Source organism: Canis lupus, chromosome 8 (genome assembly GCF_048164855.1).
Source record: "Canis lupus baileyi chromosome 8, mCanLup2.hap1, whole genome shotgun sequence".
Classification (NCBI taxonomy): Eukaryota; Metazoa; Chordata; class Mammalia; order Carnivora; family Canidae; genus Canis; species Canis lupus.
Genome location: NC_132845.1, coordinates 53078026 through 53095843, shown reverse-complemented (window position 1 = coordinate 53095843; position 17818 = coordinate 53078026). Strand labels below are relative to the sequence as shown.

The 17818-nt window shown below is 37.0% G+C and overlaps 3 protein-coding genes across 7 annotated transcripts in view; 1 reads left to right on the top strand and 2 right to left on the bottom strand.

Moving 5' to 3' along the window:
• Positions 1 to 547, bottom strand: part of REXO5 (RNA exonuclease 5) — a 44256-nt gene extending 43709 nt beyond the window's left edge. Inside the window, exon 1 of one of the 3 annotated variants that reach the window (XM_072836061.1) lies at positions 55 to 547. The gene's annotated coding sequence lies outside the window, so the exon portion shown is untranslated. The remainder of the gene's footprint in view (positions 1 to 54) is intronic. The other 2 variants (XM_072836062.1, XM_072836063.1) reach the window with 2 other exon arrangements.
• On the top strand, positions 231 to 9372 carry ERI2 (ERI1 exoribonuclease family member 2). The gene is given in 10 exon segments (XM_072836064.1): positions 231 to 408; positions 1665 to 1732; positions 1818 to 1901; positions 2412 to 2539; positions 3041 to 3197; positions 4397 to 4497; positions 4956 to 5037; positions 5636 to 5724; positions 5919 to 6906; positions 6909 to 9372. Coding segments are annotated over 10 exon segments (2037 nt in total). The 5' UTR covers positions 231 to 385; the 3' UTR covers positions 7226 to 9372.
• The window catches only part of ACSM3 (acyl-CoA synthetase medium chain family member 3), a 25179-nt gene continuing 15343 nt past the window's right edge, over positions 7983 to 17818 (bottom strand). For 2 of the 3 annotated variants that reach the window (XM_072836065.1, XM_072836066.1), the window contains exons 8-14: positions 17551 to 17674; positions 16140 to 16220; positions 13738 to 13839; positions 12389 to 12516; positions 12183 to 12282; positions 9228 to 9347; positions 7983 to 8790 (exon numbers count right to left, since the gene is read on the bottom strand). In XM_072836065.1, the coding sequence (XP_072692166.1) occupies positions 8704 to 8790; positions 9228 to 9347; positions 12183 to 12282; positions 12389 to 12516; positions 13738 to 13839; positions 16140 to 16220; positions 17551 to 17674 (742 nt within the window). In that variant the 3' untranslated portion in view covers positions 7983 to 8703. The remainder of the gene's footprint in view (positions 8791 to 9227; positions 9348 to 12182; positions 12283 to 12388; positions 12517 to 13737; positions 13840 to 16139; positions 16221 to 17550; positions 17675 to 17818) is intronic. The other variant, XM_072836067.1, reaches the window with a different exon arrangement.

Here is a 17818-nt window from a genome sequence, read left to right as displayed (position 1 = left end):
CGAAAAGCGAGGGCGCCAACGATCCTCCCTGTCCCGCTGCGGAGAAAACCGCACCGAGATCAACGGTTTTACCGTCCGCGCCGGAGGCCGGATTCGAAACGGTTCCCCAACGGCGCGAACACGCCTCCGCCCGTTGAAAAAGAGGGAAAAGGTTGCTGCCAAGCGACTTCCCTGTCAAAAAACACTCCCCGTGCCCCCGAGCGCCGAAAACACCAACGAGAAGACGAGCAAACGGCACCGACCGCAGCAGCCGCCGCCTCAGTCGCAGCCAAAGCCTCCGCCGCAACCGCCTCCTCAGACGCGCCAGGCGTTTGAATGGACCGGAAGTGGGGGGGGGTCTAACGACTTCCGGCAGTTGGGCTGCGGGGAAGGAGGAGTTCCGGGAATGGCGACCAAGAAGTTGGCGCGGTACGCTGCGGGGGGTGTTCTGGTCTGGGGGTGGCTTCTAGTCGGGCGCTGGCGCCCGAGGCAGGGCTGGGCAGTGGGCATTTGCGGTGTCAGCCCTCATTCTCTGCAGCCTCGGCGTCTCCGATTTGCCCCGTGTCTGGCCGGGACTGAAAGGTTTCCGCCTGGATCGCGGCCCCCCCGCCTCGCTCAGGCCGCCCTCTGCGCGCGGGTGGAAAAACCGGGCTTCGCGACTGTGTGGCCTTGAGCCACTGTGTGCCGGTTCTAGGCCTCGGGAAACGGAATGGACGTGACCGGCGCCTGGTAGGCCGTTCCGAGTTCTCAGGCGCTCCCCGTTTAATTCATAATGTGGATTTATTGTGGCTTTCTCCCTGATACCTGGTCACGCTGTGCACATTTCTGAATTCTAGAATTCTGTCGTATTAGTAAGTAGCACGGGCTTCAGAGTTGAACGATCCGGGGGTTCGCATACCAAATCTGTGTCCTTACGCAAATTACGGAGTCAGTGCTCTCATCCATAAAATAAGAGGTAGCAAAAGTGACTACCTCACACAGTGGTTGAGCATTAAGTGAGATCACCAGAGCTCAGTGCCTGCTCCGTAGTAAGCAATCAATTAAATATTACCGGTTATTTTCAACTCTTTGCACTTCCCATCATAGGTCTTAAAAAACAAAAACAAAAACCAACCGGAAGTGTCTGCTTAGTTAAACTTGACCAGTTCCTCAAAGTAGTTGTCTTAACACCTCAGTATGCTCACCCCTTTTGTTGGATTCAAGTATTGCCTTTATGGATCCTTTGTCATACATTACCATACAGTAGTTTACCATAGATGCCTAGTTTCTTCACCCAGAGGTGTGTTTGGGGCTCTTAGAAGACTGGATCTGCCCTATCTCCTCAGACCTGTGCTGTGCACATACCAAGGGCTTGAAAAATGCAAAAGCAAAAGTAAGCTTTTCAGTGCTTTGCCCCTGCAATCACTCAAGTTCCTCAATATTTACTGTAAAACAAGAGGAGCAGAAAGAATTAGTCTGAGTTTGCAAATTTGAACTCTGAGGCTCATGCAGGTGAAATGACTACTAAAAAGAGACGGTGGCAGTCCATCTAAGAACCAAGGTCTTTTGCTCTTAAAGTCTAGTTCAATTTCCTGTCACTCACATTAATACATTAAGAATGGGGGTTATGCCATTAGTTTGTTGGCATATTCAAACAGGAATGTAAATGAGTTTGTTGAACATATTGAGTTGTTTCACATTCTTAGGCAACTTGGATTAATTAGAAGAAAGTTCGTGGCACCAGCAAATGGAAATCTAGGACGAAGTAAATCCAGTAAGTAATATGCTTCGTTTCTTTACATTTTGTATCGTTGCACTTTTAACTCTGGTAAAGCATAAATACGCCTTTTGTTTTGCAGAGCAGTTGTTTGATTACTTAATTGTCATTGATTTTGAGTCAACGTGTTGGAATGATGGGAAACACCACCAGAGCCAAGAAATAAGTAAGTCTGGACTGCCAGGGGCCAAAGCTAGCCCTAGAGGAGTCACTTTAATAGATATAATAGTTAACAATTAAAGAAAATAAGATAGTCCATGAATTGGTAGTTTACTATAAAACCTGACTAAACCAAAAAAACCCCAAAAACCTAACATCTGGAAGTATCATCATGTAAAATAATTACTTTAGAATTTCATACAAAATCTCAATTGCATAGGAACTGAAAAAATACCTTTGCAAAAAGCAGTACATTTTAACTTCTATATGGTCTTCATATTTAATTGTGGGAATATATTCAAGAGTTTTAAATAGATATATTCATAACTTTAATATTCTGACTTATTCTTTGGCACAATTTTATAACTTAAATCACACGGCTTTGGTCTTTTTAACATGCTGAAATAATGGTAAAATATGTTTAATTTAGAGTGATTACAGCATTAATCTAATAATTATATATTTAAATGTCAATTGATTAAATAAATAAATGTCAATTGCTGATTCTTTCATATAGTTGAATTTCCAGCAGTATTGCTGAACACATCAACTGGAGAGATTGAATCTGAGTTCCATGCTTATGTTCAGCCTCAAGAACATCCAGTTCTTTCTGAATTTTGCATGGAACTGACAGGCATAAAACAGGTATACTCTTTCTTTTCTCTACGTTTCTTCTCACCCTTCCCCTCCCCCAAAACCAAGAAGGTCGGATGTCAAATATTAAAATTCTGAAATCAGTTTTTAAGAGAAAATAAAAAGCATATACCCATTTGGAATTAGATTTATGTACTGTTAGAAATAATGCTCCCTCCAGATCTCTGTTGGAATATTTAAAAATTAAAAAGAATAGTATTGTAAGAATAAATATCAGACTTATTTCACAGAAATTAAGTGACACCAAATTTCTGTCAGTCAGGATTTAATTACTATATTTCTGTGTTATTTTAGGTGGAACAACCTAATTTTTCTTATCTCACAGTGTTCTAATTATCTCTTCCACATGTTTTAGCATCTTTTTCACAAAATAAACTCTAGCAGTCAGAACTCTTTTTTTACATCCCCCTGTAGTGCCTAATTACGTGCTAATGATGTGTTCAATGATTATGGGATTCGATTGTTGAATTCAGATTTTGTGACTTTACTCAGGCTCAAGTTGATGAAGGAGTCCCTCTGAGAATTTGCTTATCTCAGTTCTGTAAATGGATTCAGAAGATTCAGCAACAGAAGAAAATTATTTTTGCTACTGGGATTTCAGATCTGTCTAATTCTGAAGTAAAATTATGTGCATTTGTTACTTGGTCAGGTAAAAAATAAGTTCTACCTATCAATCATAAATGAGTAGGATTATTACTATTATCACTACATAATTATATGTAGTAAGAATTGTACTTGTTAACTTCTTAGGTCTCGAAAAGAAATCTCAGTGCCTAGCAGATGTTAACTAAGGAAAGTATATTTATTCATATTTTACGAATTATCATTCTGGGATACTTTCAAATTTTAAGACTTTAAGAATCTTTCTAGATTCTTCCTTCCTGTTCTTCTGGCTCCAGGCAGGATGATTTAGTGAAAACTCTTAACGCTACTTTCTACAACCTTGAATAAAAAGAGTCTCCATTCAACTCCAGTCCTTTGCTTTATACTTTTATACTAGGAAAAAATGGGCCATTAAAGTAGATCCTTTGTATGCCTATGATTTAGCACTACCATTATTAGTCATTGATAGCTATGCTGTGCCATCGATAATCATATTTTGGTTTTAGGTTTCTATAAGATGTCTGGTTTCTCAATTATGTTAGTATTTTCTAGAATGTTGAAAGCAGATAACCTCCTTGCAGGCCTTGTAACTTGACACGTTACTCTTTTTTTTTTTGACACATTACTCTTTTTTTCATTACTCTTATTTCGGAAATACTCCGTGTATTTGAGTTTTTAAGAAATTATTTTGAAACTTAGTTACCAACCTAATTTCTTTTTTTTTTAACAATTTATTCTTTTTATTGGTCATTTAGGAATTTTTTTTAAAGATTTTTAAAATTTATTCATTCATGAGAAACAGAGAGAGAGGCAGAAATACAGGCAGAGGGAGAAGCAGGCCCCCTACAAGGAGCCCGATGTGGAATTCGATCCTGGACCATGGATTATGCCCTGAGCGGAAGGCAGATGCTCAGCGACTGAACCACCCAGGCGTCCCACCAACTTAATTTCTTAACAGTAAATTATGTGAAGTGAACAATTGTTAGACATTAACAGCAATTAAATCTTATTTTGTTTTATGTAGTATGTTGTTATATGTAGCATAGCTTATATATATAGTACATTTTACACTTGGATCTGTAGTATGTAATGATAGTGTTCTATATACTATTATATGTATTAGGTTTTTCTAAATCTTGTTTTATTTTATATATTTCAATATATAAAATTTTGTTTATAAATGATAGGATGAGTAAAAACTGCTGGCATCATTGAATTTGTTCTATTTTAACATAATTATTGCAGACTGGGACTTGGGGGTTTGCCTGGAGTATGAGTGTAAAAGAAAACAGCTGTTAAAACCTGTGTTCTTGAATTCTTGGATTGATCTCAGAGTAACTTACAAGGTAAGGATCAAAGATGGGGGTATAGTCACTTTCCTTCTATTGAAAAATGATTAAACTTCATCTCATACATGGGTATAGGTTACTGTAAGTAAAATACTATATTTTAAAACTTTCACATAAATACATTTCTTAGGTATGTAAGAATGACAAAATAAGCATATTCCAAATCTTTTTTTTTTTTTTCAATTATTTATTCATGAGAGACATGGAGAGAGAGAGAGGCAGAGATACAGGTAGAGGGAGAAGTAGGCTCCATGCAGGGAGCCCGATGTGGGACTCGATCCTGGTACTCCAGGATCACTCCCTGAGCTGAAGGCAGATGCTCAACCGCTGAACCACCCAGGCGTCCCAGCATATTCCAAATCTAATAAAACTAAAAATTATGAAAAACAAGTGGTTAATACATAGCCTTTCTAATAGTAACCTGGTTTTGGATATGTCTTCTTTTATTTGGTTAGATTTTCTATAGAAGAAAACCAAAAGGACTAAGTGGTGCCCTACAGGAAGTAGGAATAGAATTCTTAGGACGAGAACATTCTGGTTAGTATAAATTGAAAATAATTTTATTATGTAAATAATAATTTTACATAGTTTTATTATATAAATAAAAATCTTATTTTTACAAAGTCTTTCATATGAATCTCATGTTTTTGGTGATATCATTAATAAGGAATATCCTTCAGTCTAAAGTTCCTAACCTATAAAATTCAAAGATTTCTGATTTTTAAATTATTACCATAAAGTAGTATAAGATAAAGATTGCCATCTAGTGGCTTTCTGGTTGTTAAAAAGAATGAAAATGAACTAAATCAAATGGAGATTAAACAGGTGCCCAAATAACACGGCAAATTAGTGAAAAAACTGAACAAGACCATTAGATTACTCATCAAGCATGGTCCCTAAGAATGTTTACATTTTTGTGAACTGTAATACATTTTTATCTCCTCTATAAATGTGGAAGATCTTGTCTTTTGTTAGTAAGGTTGCCACAGCTTTTTACTAGTCCAATTTATCATGATTAAAATTAGTAGATCATAAAACTAATAATATGTTCCAATGTAAATTGTGATTTCTTATTTTTGCTGTATTTCCTTACAGTGGTACTACTAAACTCAGTGTTTGAAATCTATTTTCTCAGGATTGGATGATTCTCGGAACACTGCCATGCTTGCTTGGAAAATGATCAGGGATGGTTGCTTAATGAAAATTACAAGGTCTTTAAACAAGGTTAGTGGTGTCTTGCCTCTTTATTCTGTCATCTCAAACTCCAAAAGTAATTATAGGTTCATTGAAATACAGATATCATATGTGCAATAAATCGATGAAGATATTTTTCTTTTTTGTCAAATCATATGATGTGTATCAAAGAGATTATGAATGCATAGTCTCTAAAGCTATTGGATTTGTCTGTGGAATCCTAGGTTCCCACTAAGAAGAATTCCAGAATTTTGGCCAGAAATTTGAATACGAATCAAGTTGAAGAAACATCAGCCTGCAACAGTAACATTCAGGGTCTGAGCATATATGATAGGGAGCCTAAAAATGCAGTAAGTTCTCATGGAAAAGTTCAAATGAGGCCAGTTGTTATTAATTCTCCTGTAAAGGTACAGCAAGATCAGTTCCAACTAAAGAACAACGTAAACACAGGTCTTCACAATGGCAAAAGCAACTTATCTCTTTTTAATACAAAGTCCTCTAATTCTCTAAAGCAGTTGCCATCTTCCAGCTTGAATATACCTATGCAGAAGGACATAAGAAACAAACACCTTGCATTTAATACCAAATCTAAGTCTTCAACGATTGGTTCAGAATTGGTACTTGTTTCAACTACCATTTCATCTGTTAATCATGTTTCTGATACGGAAATGAGTTCTGCTCTTGATTGTTTACCTATGTTGGCCGATTGGGAGGATATAGCTTTACTGCCAGCATCTCAGCCTGAGCAAAATATAGATTGTATACCTCCCATTGGTGACTCAAACTTAGACACTTCATTTAATTCTATAGAAAGATTAATGGTTTTAAAAGAAGGCATAGAAGAAGGTCCTCAAAAATCTGGGACCTCTAAGTCTGTTGTATATAAGAGTCCACATACTACTATTTATCATGTGAAAGAAGCTAAAGATCCAGGTTCAGATGTTTCTGACTTTAAATTACCTGAACGCAAATCAAGTAGCTTCTACAGTGTTAATGCCAGTGTGTCTCATCCTTCAGTTTTGGAGAAATACCCCCTTCTTTTAGGTGGTCCTAAGAGGAATGTATCCAGGCCCCCGGCTTTCCCACCAGCAAAAAAACAGACCCTCACTGTTCATGAAGAAAAACCTACATCATCTGATGGCTCCCCAGTGAGAAGTTGTTCCTGGAAGGTCCTCCCTTCTATCTTAGCTTCTACAGTTAATCTACAAGAGCCTTGAAGAGTGGGAAAATGACACCTCCTTTATGCAAGTGTGGCCGAAGATCTAAGAGACTTGTTGTTACTAATAATGGACCAAACCATGGAAAAGTCTTCTATTGTTGCCCAGTTGGGAAATACCAAGAAAACAGAAAATGTTGTGGTTATTTCAAATGGGAACAAGCACTTCAAAAGGAGAGAGCCAACAGCAGAGTTCTGTCTCATTCCCCAGGAGGACTCACTCTTAGTTCTGCAGAAATAAGCCGTAGTTGTGACAGAAATATAAATTTTTGTGCTAAAAATTCATTGAGACTCAGACCTTCAATGAGGAGTTGATAAACTTTCTCTACATCCAAACTATTCATTTACTTTGATGTGACCTTTTGTGTAATAAAAAGAAAACAAGTGTGTAGTGCTACAAGTTATGGAAACTTAGCATATCTGAGGTCTGTAGATTGTACTGGGGCTATTAAACACACACAAACTGTAAATTGAGAAAAAAATTTCACAGGCTTCTAATTTCATTTGTCAGTTATCTAACATTTGTTTTCTGTTTACATATGGATCCTGATTGTTCTTGAGTTTCCAAACATTGTGAGTATCTGATAATAGTTGTACACTGTTTTATTTTTTTTATTTTTTTTTAAGATTTATTTATTTATTTATGATAGACATAGAAAGAGAGAGAAACACAGGAGGAGGGAGAAGCAGGCTCCATGCTGGGAGCCCAACGCGGGACTCGATCCCAGGGCTCCAAGATCGTGCCCTGGGCCAAAGGCAGGCGCTAAACCGCTGAGCCACCCAGGGATCCTCCACTGTTTTATTATTATGTCATATATTAACACTTGCCAAATGTATCATACTGTTTTGAAGAACCACAATTTATTTTTTTAAAGATTTTATTTATTTGAGAGAGAGAGACAGAGCATGAGCAGGGGGGAGGAGACAGAGGGAGAAGGAGAAGCAGACTCCCCACTGAGCAGGGAGTCTGACTTGAGAACTTGATCCCAGGACCCTGAGACCATGACTCCAGCTGAAGGTAGACACTTAACCAACTGAGCCACCCAGCCGCCCCAAAGAACCACAAATTAAATATCTTGTACACTGCATTTATTAGATTAGATATAAGCAACGGTAGTATATGATGTCCTTCTTTTATACTTAGACCTTGGAATAAATTTGAGATATTTTAAGATATTTCAATAAAAATATGACTAATAAAAATCGCTAGCCTATTTTCAGGTAGATACTTATACTTTAAGAATTATGATAATCTTCTAACCAATATTTTTGTTTTTCTAATAATAAGTTGTTTAGTTATATTTCAAAACTTGAAGATTTGTTCTGATTTGTATATTAACATCAGAAATATTATTTAACTAGAATTTGAAAACCAACAGGTTGGCAATTTGGTTCAGATACTGTATGTCTAAAAATTTCTCAGCAATTGATGGTATTCTTTTCATATCAAAATCATGAGAACATTGACACTAATACGGAGGAATTTACTGAATATTTTATTTCAAAACTTACCCTCTGATGTTATAACCATAAGATATTTTATTTTTTTTAAAGATTTAACTTTTTAACTAATCTCTACACTGAATGTGGGGCTTAAGCTTACAACCCTGAGATCGATTCACATGCTCTACTGACTGAGCCAGTCAGGTGCCCCAATCATAAGATATTTTATTTTTTTATGAGATATTTTAAATCAACAATTTACAAGTATATTATCACATTTTTAATCACCTCTCCAGAACATTGTGGTTTGTCTTTGTTTTATAGATACTGTGATAAATAATAGAATGGATTTAAATTGTTTCCCATTCTTTCTTCCTCAGTTCATTTCTCTTTATCTTCCCACTGATAGTCTTTGGCAGCTCTTGAATAAATTCTACCTGTTGGTATCAAGGGGAAAAAATTAGCCCAGAAGTTTTCATCTTTAGACCAAGTCAGTAATATAGCAGTTTTATTATCTCTAAATGAAAGAATTAGGACACCCATCTGGGTGGGTTTTGGTAACAACCTCGCAGGGAGAGGGGTATTGTTGAGATTTTGCTTGATATTTAGTATTTATTAGAAATCCAGTAAGCCAAATGACCCAGCAAATTATGTCAAGAGTTTCATTTTAATCTCAAAGATTCTGATTGTTATCCACATCATTAGTTCATTTAGCATATTTGGTGTAGCGTGTTTGAGGAGAATGTTCATTAAAATGAAAATTAAAAAAAATAATAAAAAAATAATAAAAAAATAAATAAAAATAATAAAAATAATAAACAGCCGAAATTTTTCAGAACAGTAAGCAGATTGTCATCATAATTAGAATACCTACCTTTCTGGGATATTTGTAAGGTGCTGTAGTTTTTTTTACATGCTCCTGAATCTCCTTTTTCAGTTGTTCTTGGTCACATGACTTATAATCAGGGGTCAAAACAATAAAAGCCTTTACTACCTAAAAAATATTTGAAACACCAGGAGGATGAGTTGTGTATTTTTATGTTTTAGTGTGTCTTGATTACTTTCTCTAACCAGGAATCTTAAGTGCTTGATAGGATGGGCCAGAAATTTTCATAGGGTTTGATTCTAGCTCTGTGCTCTTAAGCCAGGCAGTTGAGTTCCATACTTCCTATTCTGTAGTACAAGACAGTTTCTGGGACCCCTGCTTTGTTAATGATCTTAATGAACTGGAATTTGCTCATCTAACTACATCTTGAACTCTGCTTTCTGACCTTTTTCTGTTTCTGAGCTGTCTTTGCTTTGACTTCTTGCCTCATCTTTCCTTTTAGAAAAAAAATAATCCTTTCAGAAACTCAGCAGTGCACTAAGCATAGCCTCTTGGGTAACATCTAAGCTTGATCTAGCCTAGTTTCTAGGCTCAGTGTGGCCCTTATAAAGAGTATTCATACCGCATTTGCTATATCCTTATTGAACGGAGTTCATTGAGACTGTCCACTCTTCATTCCAGAGATACTTGTGTTGATAAAAGGCTGTGAAGATTCCAACAGCCACTTTGCTATTACTCTGACAAATTTACCTAACCCTGAGGAAAAAGAATAGAAAGTGGTGATAACCCTTGCTCTCTAATTGGCAGAAAACCAGGAAGACTTCATCAGTTTATGCTCACAAAGCCCGTTTCCAAAATTCATTCTTCCTTGAAATGTTTTGGAAAGGGACGCCTGGGTGGCTCAGAGGTTGAATGTCTGTCTTCGGCTCAGGGCATGATCCCAGGTTCCGGAATCGAGTCCCACATCCAGCACTCTGCAGGGAGCCTGCTTCTCCCTCTGCCTATGTCTCTGCCTCTTTCTGTGTCTCTCATGAAATCTTAAAAAAGTTTTGGAAAATTCTGCCCTGCCCAGAGTTTTTGGGCTACCTATATATAATTTTATCCTATTCATTTTTTGATACTTAAGAAAATGTTTATACTGGCTCTTTTGCTTAACATTTTTATGAATTAAAAAAATTTAACCTTGATACAAGTGAATCATTCAGAGCCAGATTATTTTAAGAACTAATGTTTATAATTACTGTTTTGCATATTGATGACTTCTACACCTTGGGTAGGGTCTATTATATCTTTACAAAAGTTTTTTTTTTTTCAAGATTTTTTTATTTTAAAGAAAACCCACACAGCAGTACGGAGAAGGGCAAAGAGAGAGAGAGGGAGACAATCTCATACTTAACCCTGAGTGTGGAGCTGTACACAGCTCAATCTCATGACCCTGAGATCATGATCTATGCCAAAATCAAGAATCAGATGCTCAATTGACTGAGCCACCCAAGTGCCCCTATAAAAATCTTTGTAAACCATTACAAAAGATGATAAATTAATAAGGAGCACCCTAACATGATTAAGAGCATGAACTCTAATATCAGATGGCCTGGGTTCAAATCACACTTTGTTGTGTAATCTTGGGGAAGTTAGGATACCTCTGTTTCTGTTTTTTTCTCCAAAAAAAAAGAGGTGGTGAGAACTAAATAGGTTAACATATACAGGTCCTATGTAGGGCTTACAATACCTGGAATATACAAAGTCATCAGAACCACTAGGTATTAGTTGTAGTAGTGTTAGAAGTACAAAATTTTTTTCTTTTTTTTTTTCTAAGATTTGATTTATTTATTCATGAGAGGCACAGAGAGAGAGAGGCAGAGACACAGGCAGAGGGAGAAGCAGGCTCCATGCAGTCCTGACATGGGACTTGATCCCAGGTCTCCAGGATCACACCCCAAGCTGAAGGTGGCGCTAAACCGCTGAGCCACCGGGGCTGCCCACAAAATTTTTTCTTAACCGAAATCCTTAAGTCAGCTTCAAAGTTTCTCTGAAATTCTGTGCAAAATTTTGCATTTTTATGAGAAACTACAATGGTGGCTATTTAATATGGTAGCCAGTAGCCACACGTTACTATTTAATTAAAATGAAATAAAAATTTTCTCAGTCACATCAGCCACATCTCCAGTGCTTTATAGCCACGTATATTGTATCAGATGGCACAGATCTAGAACATTTCCATCATTGCCTAAGTCCAATAGTGCCTTATGACCTTCAGATTCCAAAGAGCTTTGTGATCCTACGGGTGGAATTTGGAGTGAAAGGATAAACTTCAATAATCACAGAATCACTTCCCTGTTCTCTTTTATATGGAATTTTGGAGGCCCTGCCTGGCAAAGGGGGCCTGCAGAATAGCATGGAACCTTTAAACCCAAACCACCATCTGATCACCCCCACTACGATTGAGCTTTCAGGAACACATATGACTTGACTTGATTTCGGGATCATGAGTTCAAGGCATAAAGCTTAAAAAAAAAAAAAAAAAAAAAGCTTTTAGGACCCCTGCCTTATTCACAGGTTATTTTCTGAATCTTCTACTTGTCTTCCTACCCAGTCTACTTCTAGTTGCCTCAGTTCCTACCTCTGACCTTCCTGCCACCCTCGATATTTGATGCCGGCCTATCCTCCTTAGCTATACTAGGGATCATATTGTTTTCCAGAGCTGGGTAATAACTTAATCCTATTTAGCTGACCTCTAGCATCGTATCCTACTATAAGCTGGGGGTTGTTGACATTCATATCATCCCTCTATGGAAAAGATTCAAATTCCTTATATTTATATTTTCAGTCTTATTCCTGGCAGTTCTTTATGATTAGCATTTTTACTAATGACTATCTGACTTGCATAGTTAGTGAAACATTTGGGTAATTCTGTTTCAATGAACTGTTGAAAAGTATGTGTTAGACTGCCAACAAATTATAAAGTAGAAATGAATCCTTTCTTTTTTTTTTTTTTCTTACCTCTCCCCTGATGGGGTCTGGGCTGCTGACAACAGCTGCCTCTGCAACTGCAGGATGTTCAGTGAGGGCACTTTCTACCTCAAATGGTCCAATTCTGTAACTGGAAAATAAAACATATGCCAACAATTTATAAAGGTGAGCAGCAGGTTCATTCCAGAACACCAATGATCAATTAACATAAGACATATGTGCAGATGAAAAATTACCCAGAGGATAATATGATATCATCTGATCTTGCAACAAACCAGAAATAGCCATCTTCATCCATATAGCCCCGATCCCCAGTGATGTAGAAATTGCCTCGTAGGGTTGAAGCGGTTTTTGTGGGATTATCCTATGAAACAAATTGCATTTTGTTAGTATTACTGTGAATCTGATTCTTCTGTTGAGTTGGATTTTTAAATGTTCAAGGGAAAACAAAGTGGTTTTTTTTAAGAAGCCTTGGAATGAAGAGGAGCCAGCACGTGGAACAAGGATGAAATTCCAGCATTGAGCTAGCCCAATCTAAGAAAGGTAAACTACAGTTACAAAGATAGTCATGCTGCCATACTGAGCATTTTCTTTTCTTTTTTTTTTTATTTTTTATTTTTATTTTTTATTTTATTTATTTTTTTTTTTTGCATTTTCTTTTCTTTTTAAAAGATTTTTAAAATTAGAGAGTAGGGGAAGGAGGGGGAGCAGAGGGAGAGGGAAAGAATCTCAAGAAGACTGCATGGAGCACAGAGCCCAATGTAGGGCTCAACCCCATGACCCTGAGATCACAACCCCAGCCAAAACCAAGAGTTGGATGCTAATCCAACCAAGCCACCCAGGTGCCTCCCTGAGAATTTTCTTTGATGTATCACTAAACACTGCAGGAGTTCAGAGATCCAAGGAGTGGGCTAATAAGTCTTTAATGTGGCTAATATCTAACACTGGCAGGAAAAGAGAGAGAGGTGAATACTCAGAGTTAAAAGAAAGCATCAGCACCTAATAATTCAAAGAACAAACTGTTTGTTTTTGTGTTTTGTTTTTACATAGAAACAGAGAATTGGTTCTATAACTTTGGCAAGATGGGAAAGGAAGTATTGTTACGTTATGTAAAATTCACTGACAAGTAGAACCTGGACCTTTGATTATATCAATGTAAACTTTGCTATAATTTGTATACTTTGATTAGAGATGAAAATAGGTTTGCAAACCGTGGGGAGCTTGGAAGGCCTCTAGTGAAAGACATTTCTTAATCTCACGGCCCCATTTTCTGTCCCTCTCACTCAAGAAGGGAGACCACTAATCAGATTTCAGGAAAATGATTGGCTACTACTGTATAGTGTAGAGGAGCAGTGTATACAAAAAGGGCTGTCTTTCTAGGGCTACCTTTTCTTACCTTCATGAGCCTTGGGAGAACAAACATTTGGGTGTTTCCTCAATTTCCTATCTGAGGGGTCACAATTTAGGACATCTCTCAAAAAAGTCCAAGCACCTATCTAGGTGTGTTTTGTGACAGAAAGGGATAGTTACCAAGCACTTTTGAAAAATAAATAGGAAGTAAGAGGTTATTTAAAAAGTCTCTTACTACATAATGAGTAAAAAGGCCAAATGGTCGGTTAGGTAGAACTTGAATGCCAATATCTCCTTCTTGTCCCGGAGGTAGAACATTGCCATTTACATCTAAAATCTAGGATAAAAGAGAACAATTTATTTCAGGGAATTTTTGTGCAAAGGTACATGTTAAATTTTTACTTTGTTTTGTTTTGTATTTTTGCCATTTAACATTACAGACTTCAAAAAAAATTTTAAGTGTACTTTAAATTCCCAAGAGAAATGTGTTTATTTAAATTCTTAGTACAAAATATAAACTGCAAGTTAGCAAATTGTGAAGAGTAAAAATCGTCTTTAATTCTACCGTCTAACATTAATCGCCCTTTTGGTGATATCTTTTGAGACAATATAAACATAGGAAAAAAATAGGATCACTTTATAATACACTTTTATAATCTGCTTTTATCATTTGCAATATGTCTTGACTGTCTTTTACTCTCAAGTAAATATTTCATTACTGGTTTTCAAACTTTGTTTAACTTTGGAACAAATAAAACCTTATTTCAAGAGCCCAATATTAGTAAGCAGGGAAAAGGGAATGTTCTCTGGTTGAGACACTGATGAGTATGCCAGAAGCCTAGCTTTCTTACCTTTTTCCCAGTCCTTCTGGTTCCCTGAAGTACCTAATAGTAGCTAGCATTTCATAAGCACTGACTGCATTCCAAGTAAGAAATACTACAGTTCTAAGTACTTAACTTGCACTGTTTTCCTTAGTTCTTATAACAGTCTTATTTGGTTAGCATTATTACAGCACTCTCCCTAGGTACCAAGGGAGAGATGAATGATGATAAAGGCCTCTCTTTCAGACCTTTATTATGTGCCAAGTACTTTGGTATGCTTTTTAGAGATATTATCTCATTTAATCCTCACAAAAAACCTATGGTATCAGTTCTATTATTAGGGCAACCAGCCATCATGGTTTACCCAGGACTGAGGCAGGAGAGTGTCCCTGAGATGTATGACTTTTCATTCTAAAACCAAGTCAAGTCCCAGGCAAACTGGGACAAGTTGGTCACCCTTGTCCCTATTTTACAAATCAGGAAACTGAGACTTTAATAACCTCTCTAGAGACACTCAGCCAAAGACACTCAGTTCATGAAGCTCAAAGCCAGACCTGAACCACCAGGCAAGCCTATCTTTAGACAAGGTTCTCATAAAGCAAGGGGAAGAACCCACATCTGGTTTATTATATAAACTGACATCAGCAATCCATTTCAAACTTCCTCTCTGATCATAAGAAGTGGGATCCTTGTTTAAAATACAGATTTCAGGGTCCTACCTAGAAGGGGCCTGAGAATAAGTATTTTTTAACAAGCGTCCATGTAATCCTTATGATCAGAAAAGCTTGGGAAACATTGATTTAATTTATAACTTACCCTCATTTAGGTTTGGTGCTGAGTGCCTCATTCTGTAAATTCATCCATTTTGTGTTTTTGATACTATGTTATGGTTTTCTCTTATGTATTAGTGTCAGTTCCTTTGGCTATACCTAGCTTTGCGTCTGCTGATCTGAGAACCATTCTAACCCTGTACAAAGTATGCAGATTGGATAATAGGATGCTCCTTAGGGACCAGGTGGTAATAATGGTCATGGTTACAGAGAGCCAGGAAATGGCCAGGCAGGCCTGGGAAAGGAGAAAGATACTTCAGCTACTATAAACTGTAGCTTCCTTTGACCTACTTGAACCCCTTAGAAGGTCTTGACCTCTCTTATCAGAAAGGCAGTATAGTGCTGTGGTTAAGAGTACAGATATTGGAACCAGATTGCTTGGGATTGAATCCCAGCACTAGTAGCTACTAGCTATGTGAAATAGCTATATATAAAAAATGGTTCTTTTTTATTTTTTATTAATGTACAGTTGAAATGCAATGTTACATTAGTTTCAGGTGTACAACATAGTGATTCAACAAGTTTATATATTTTTCTATACTCACCACAAATATAGCTAGCTACCTTTTGTCACCATACAATACTATTATATAACCATTGACCATTGACTCAATTCCCTATGTTGTGTGTTTTATCTTTGTAACTTACTCATTCTATAACTGGGAGCCTGTACCTCCTACTTCCCGTTCAGCCATTCTAGAATGGTTCTTATGTTGGTATGTCTCTCATAGGTTCTTTCAGGGAATCAAATGGATTAATATTTATAAAATGCCTAGAACTGCTTGGTACAAGAAACTGCTTTGCAAGAAAAAAAGTGGAGACCACTAAACTAATGTCTCTAATCCATTTCCATTACATGGAAATTAAGATATCATATAAGTAACATGAAATCATCACCAAAACTAGGAGTGTTGGGGAGGGTAGAGTGCTGTTAAGTGGTAAACCGATTGGGTCCTTAAAAATTCTCCTGGAAGGGGTGTACAAACCTTAACATCAAAAGCAGGAGACGGCTTTCCCATTGAGCCAGGCTTAATTTTCATCCCCTTAAAATTTCCACAGATCAGCACCTAGTTCAGAAGGAGAAAGAGGAAAAAAAGACAGAGAGAGAGAGAAAAGAAAAAAAAACAGAAGGAGAAAGAGTCAAGTAACGTTATAAGAAACTTAAAATTCATTTATTCATCCACCATGCATTCATTCAACAAATATTTATTGAGAACTCATGATGACCAAGGCTCAAAATAAAACAAATTTTCTGCTCTTGTGGAGTGTAAAGATAGATGCTAATCAAATACTTAAAGTTATAACACTTAATAAATTGATAATTACTAAAATATTCATATTTATGAAAATATTTGTACCCATATTAGCATGATACTTGTTATGTTGTTTCTATTTAATACATCTGTCAATTTTATTTTTGATATTTTAATTTTTGACCAGGTACTACATTCTTATGGTTTAAAAATAGAAGCATTATAAAAAGACACGCTATGAAAAACTTCTTTCAGCTTTTCCTTTATCTGCTCCATTGTATGCCTCCTCTTCCTTACACTTTTATTAGTAGTTTATTCATTTCCCCTAGGATTTCTTCTTATTCTTATTTCTACGAGCTCCTTAAATAACCCTTTTTTAAGAGTATATTCGCCAAGGAGTCATCTAGTGAACTCTTAATATTTCAAGTAACAAGGAACTCAGCATTCTCCATTTTTGAGGCAGCCCTAAGAGAGTTATAGGGGAATCTTTCTATAGATCTAGCATTCTTTCACTTAAAATATATTTTAATGCTCTCACTTTGATCAGCTCTATAGTGGTTTTTCTCAATGAATGCGTGAACAACTGTGTCTGTTACAGAACTTTTTTGCAACTAGCTTCCCTCCCAACTTTTTTTTTTCTGATTTTATTTATTTATTCATGAGAGAGAGGCAGAGATAGAGGCAGAGGGAGAAGCAGGCTCCCTGCGTGGGACTTGATCCTGAGATTGAGGGATCATGTCCTGAGCCAAAGGCGGACGCTCAACCACTGAGCCACCTAGGAGTCCCCCAACTTTTTTTTTTAAGATTTTATTTATTTATTCATGAGAGAGAGAGAGAGGCAGAGACACAGGCAGAGGGAGAAGCGGGCTTTCATACAGGGAGCCCGATGTGGGACTCATCCACACCTGTGGGTCTCTAGGATCACGCCCGGAGCTGAAGGCAGCACTAAACCGCTGAACCACCCCAGGCTGTCCCCTCAACTTTTTTTTTTAACTATTCTAATCACTCATCTACCTCCTATCCCTCAATCATAAGCATATAATAAACACTTATTTTAAAAATTATTTACCAATTATTTATATTTATTTACAGGTTTTATTCATCCAACTAAGTCCAGCCCTGTCTTTTCAATGAGATCCTATACCGTTTCAGTCTGTCCATATCCTTCGTAGATATCCAGACCTGTCCTTTTTCTCCATTGTTCAGTAACTTCAGGATTGATTGGTTCGCCCGCACTCACACAGTGCTTTAAGCTTTTGAACTTATAGCTTCTCACAAAACAGAAAAATTAAATTTAGGAGAAAAAATGGAGAGAAATGAAAATTAGAATTATTTCTAATGAAATTCAATATAAGGTACGTTTTTGTTCCTTCCTCCTTTCCTCCCCTCTCCAATACAAAATAAACAAACCA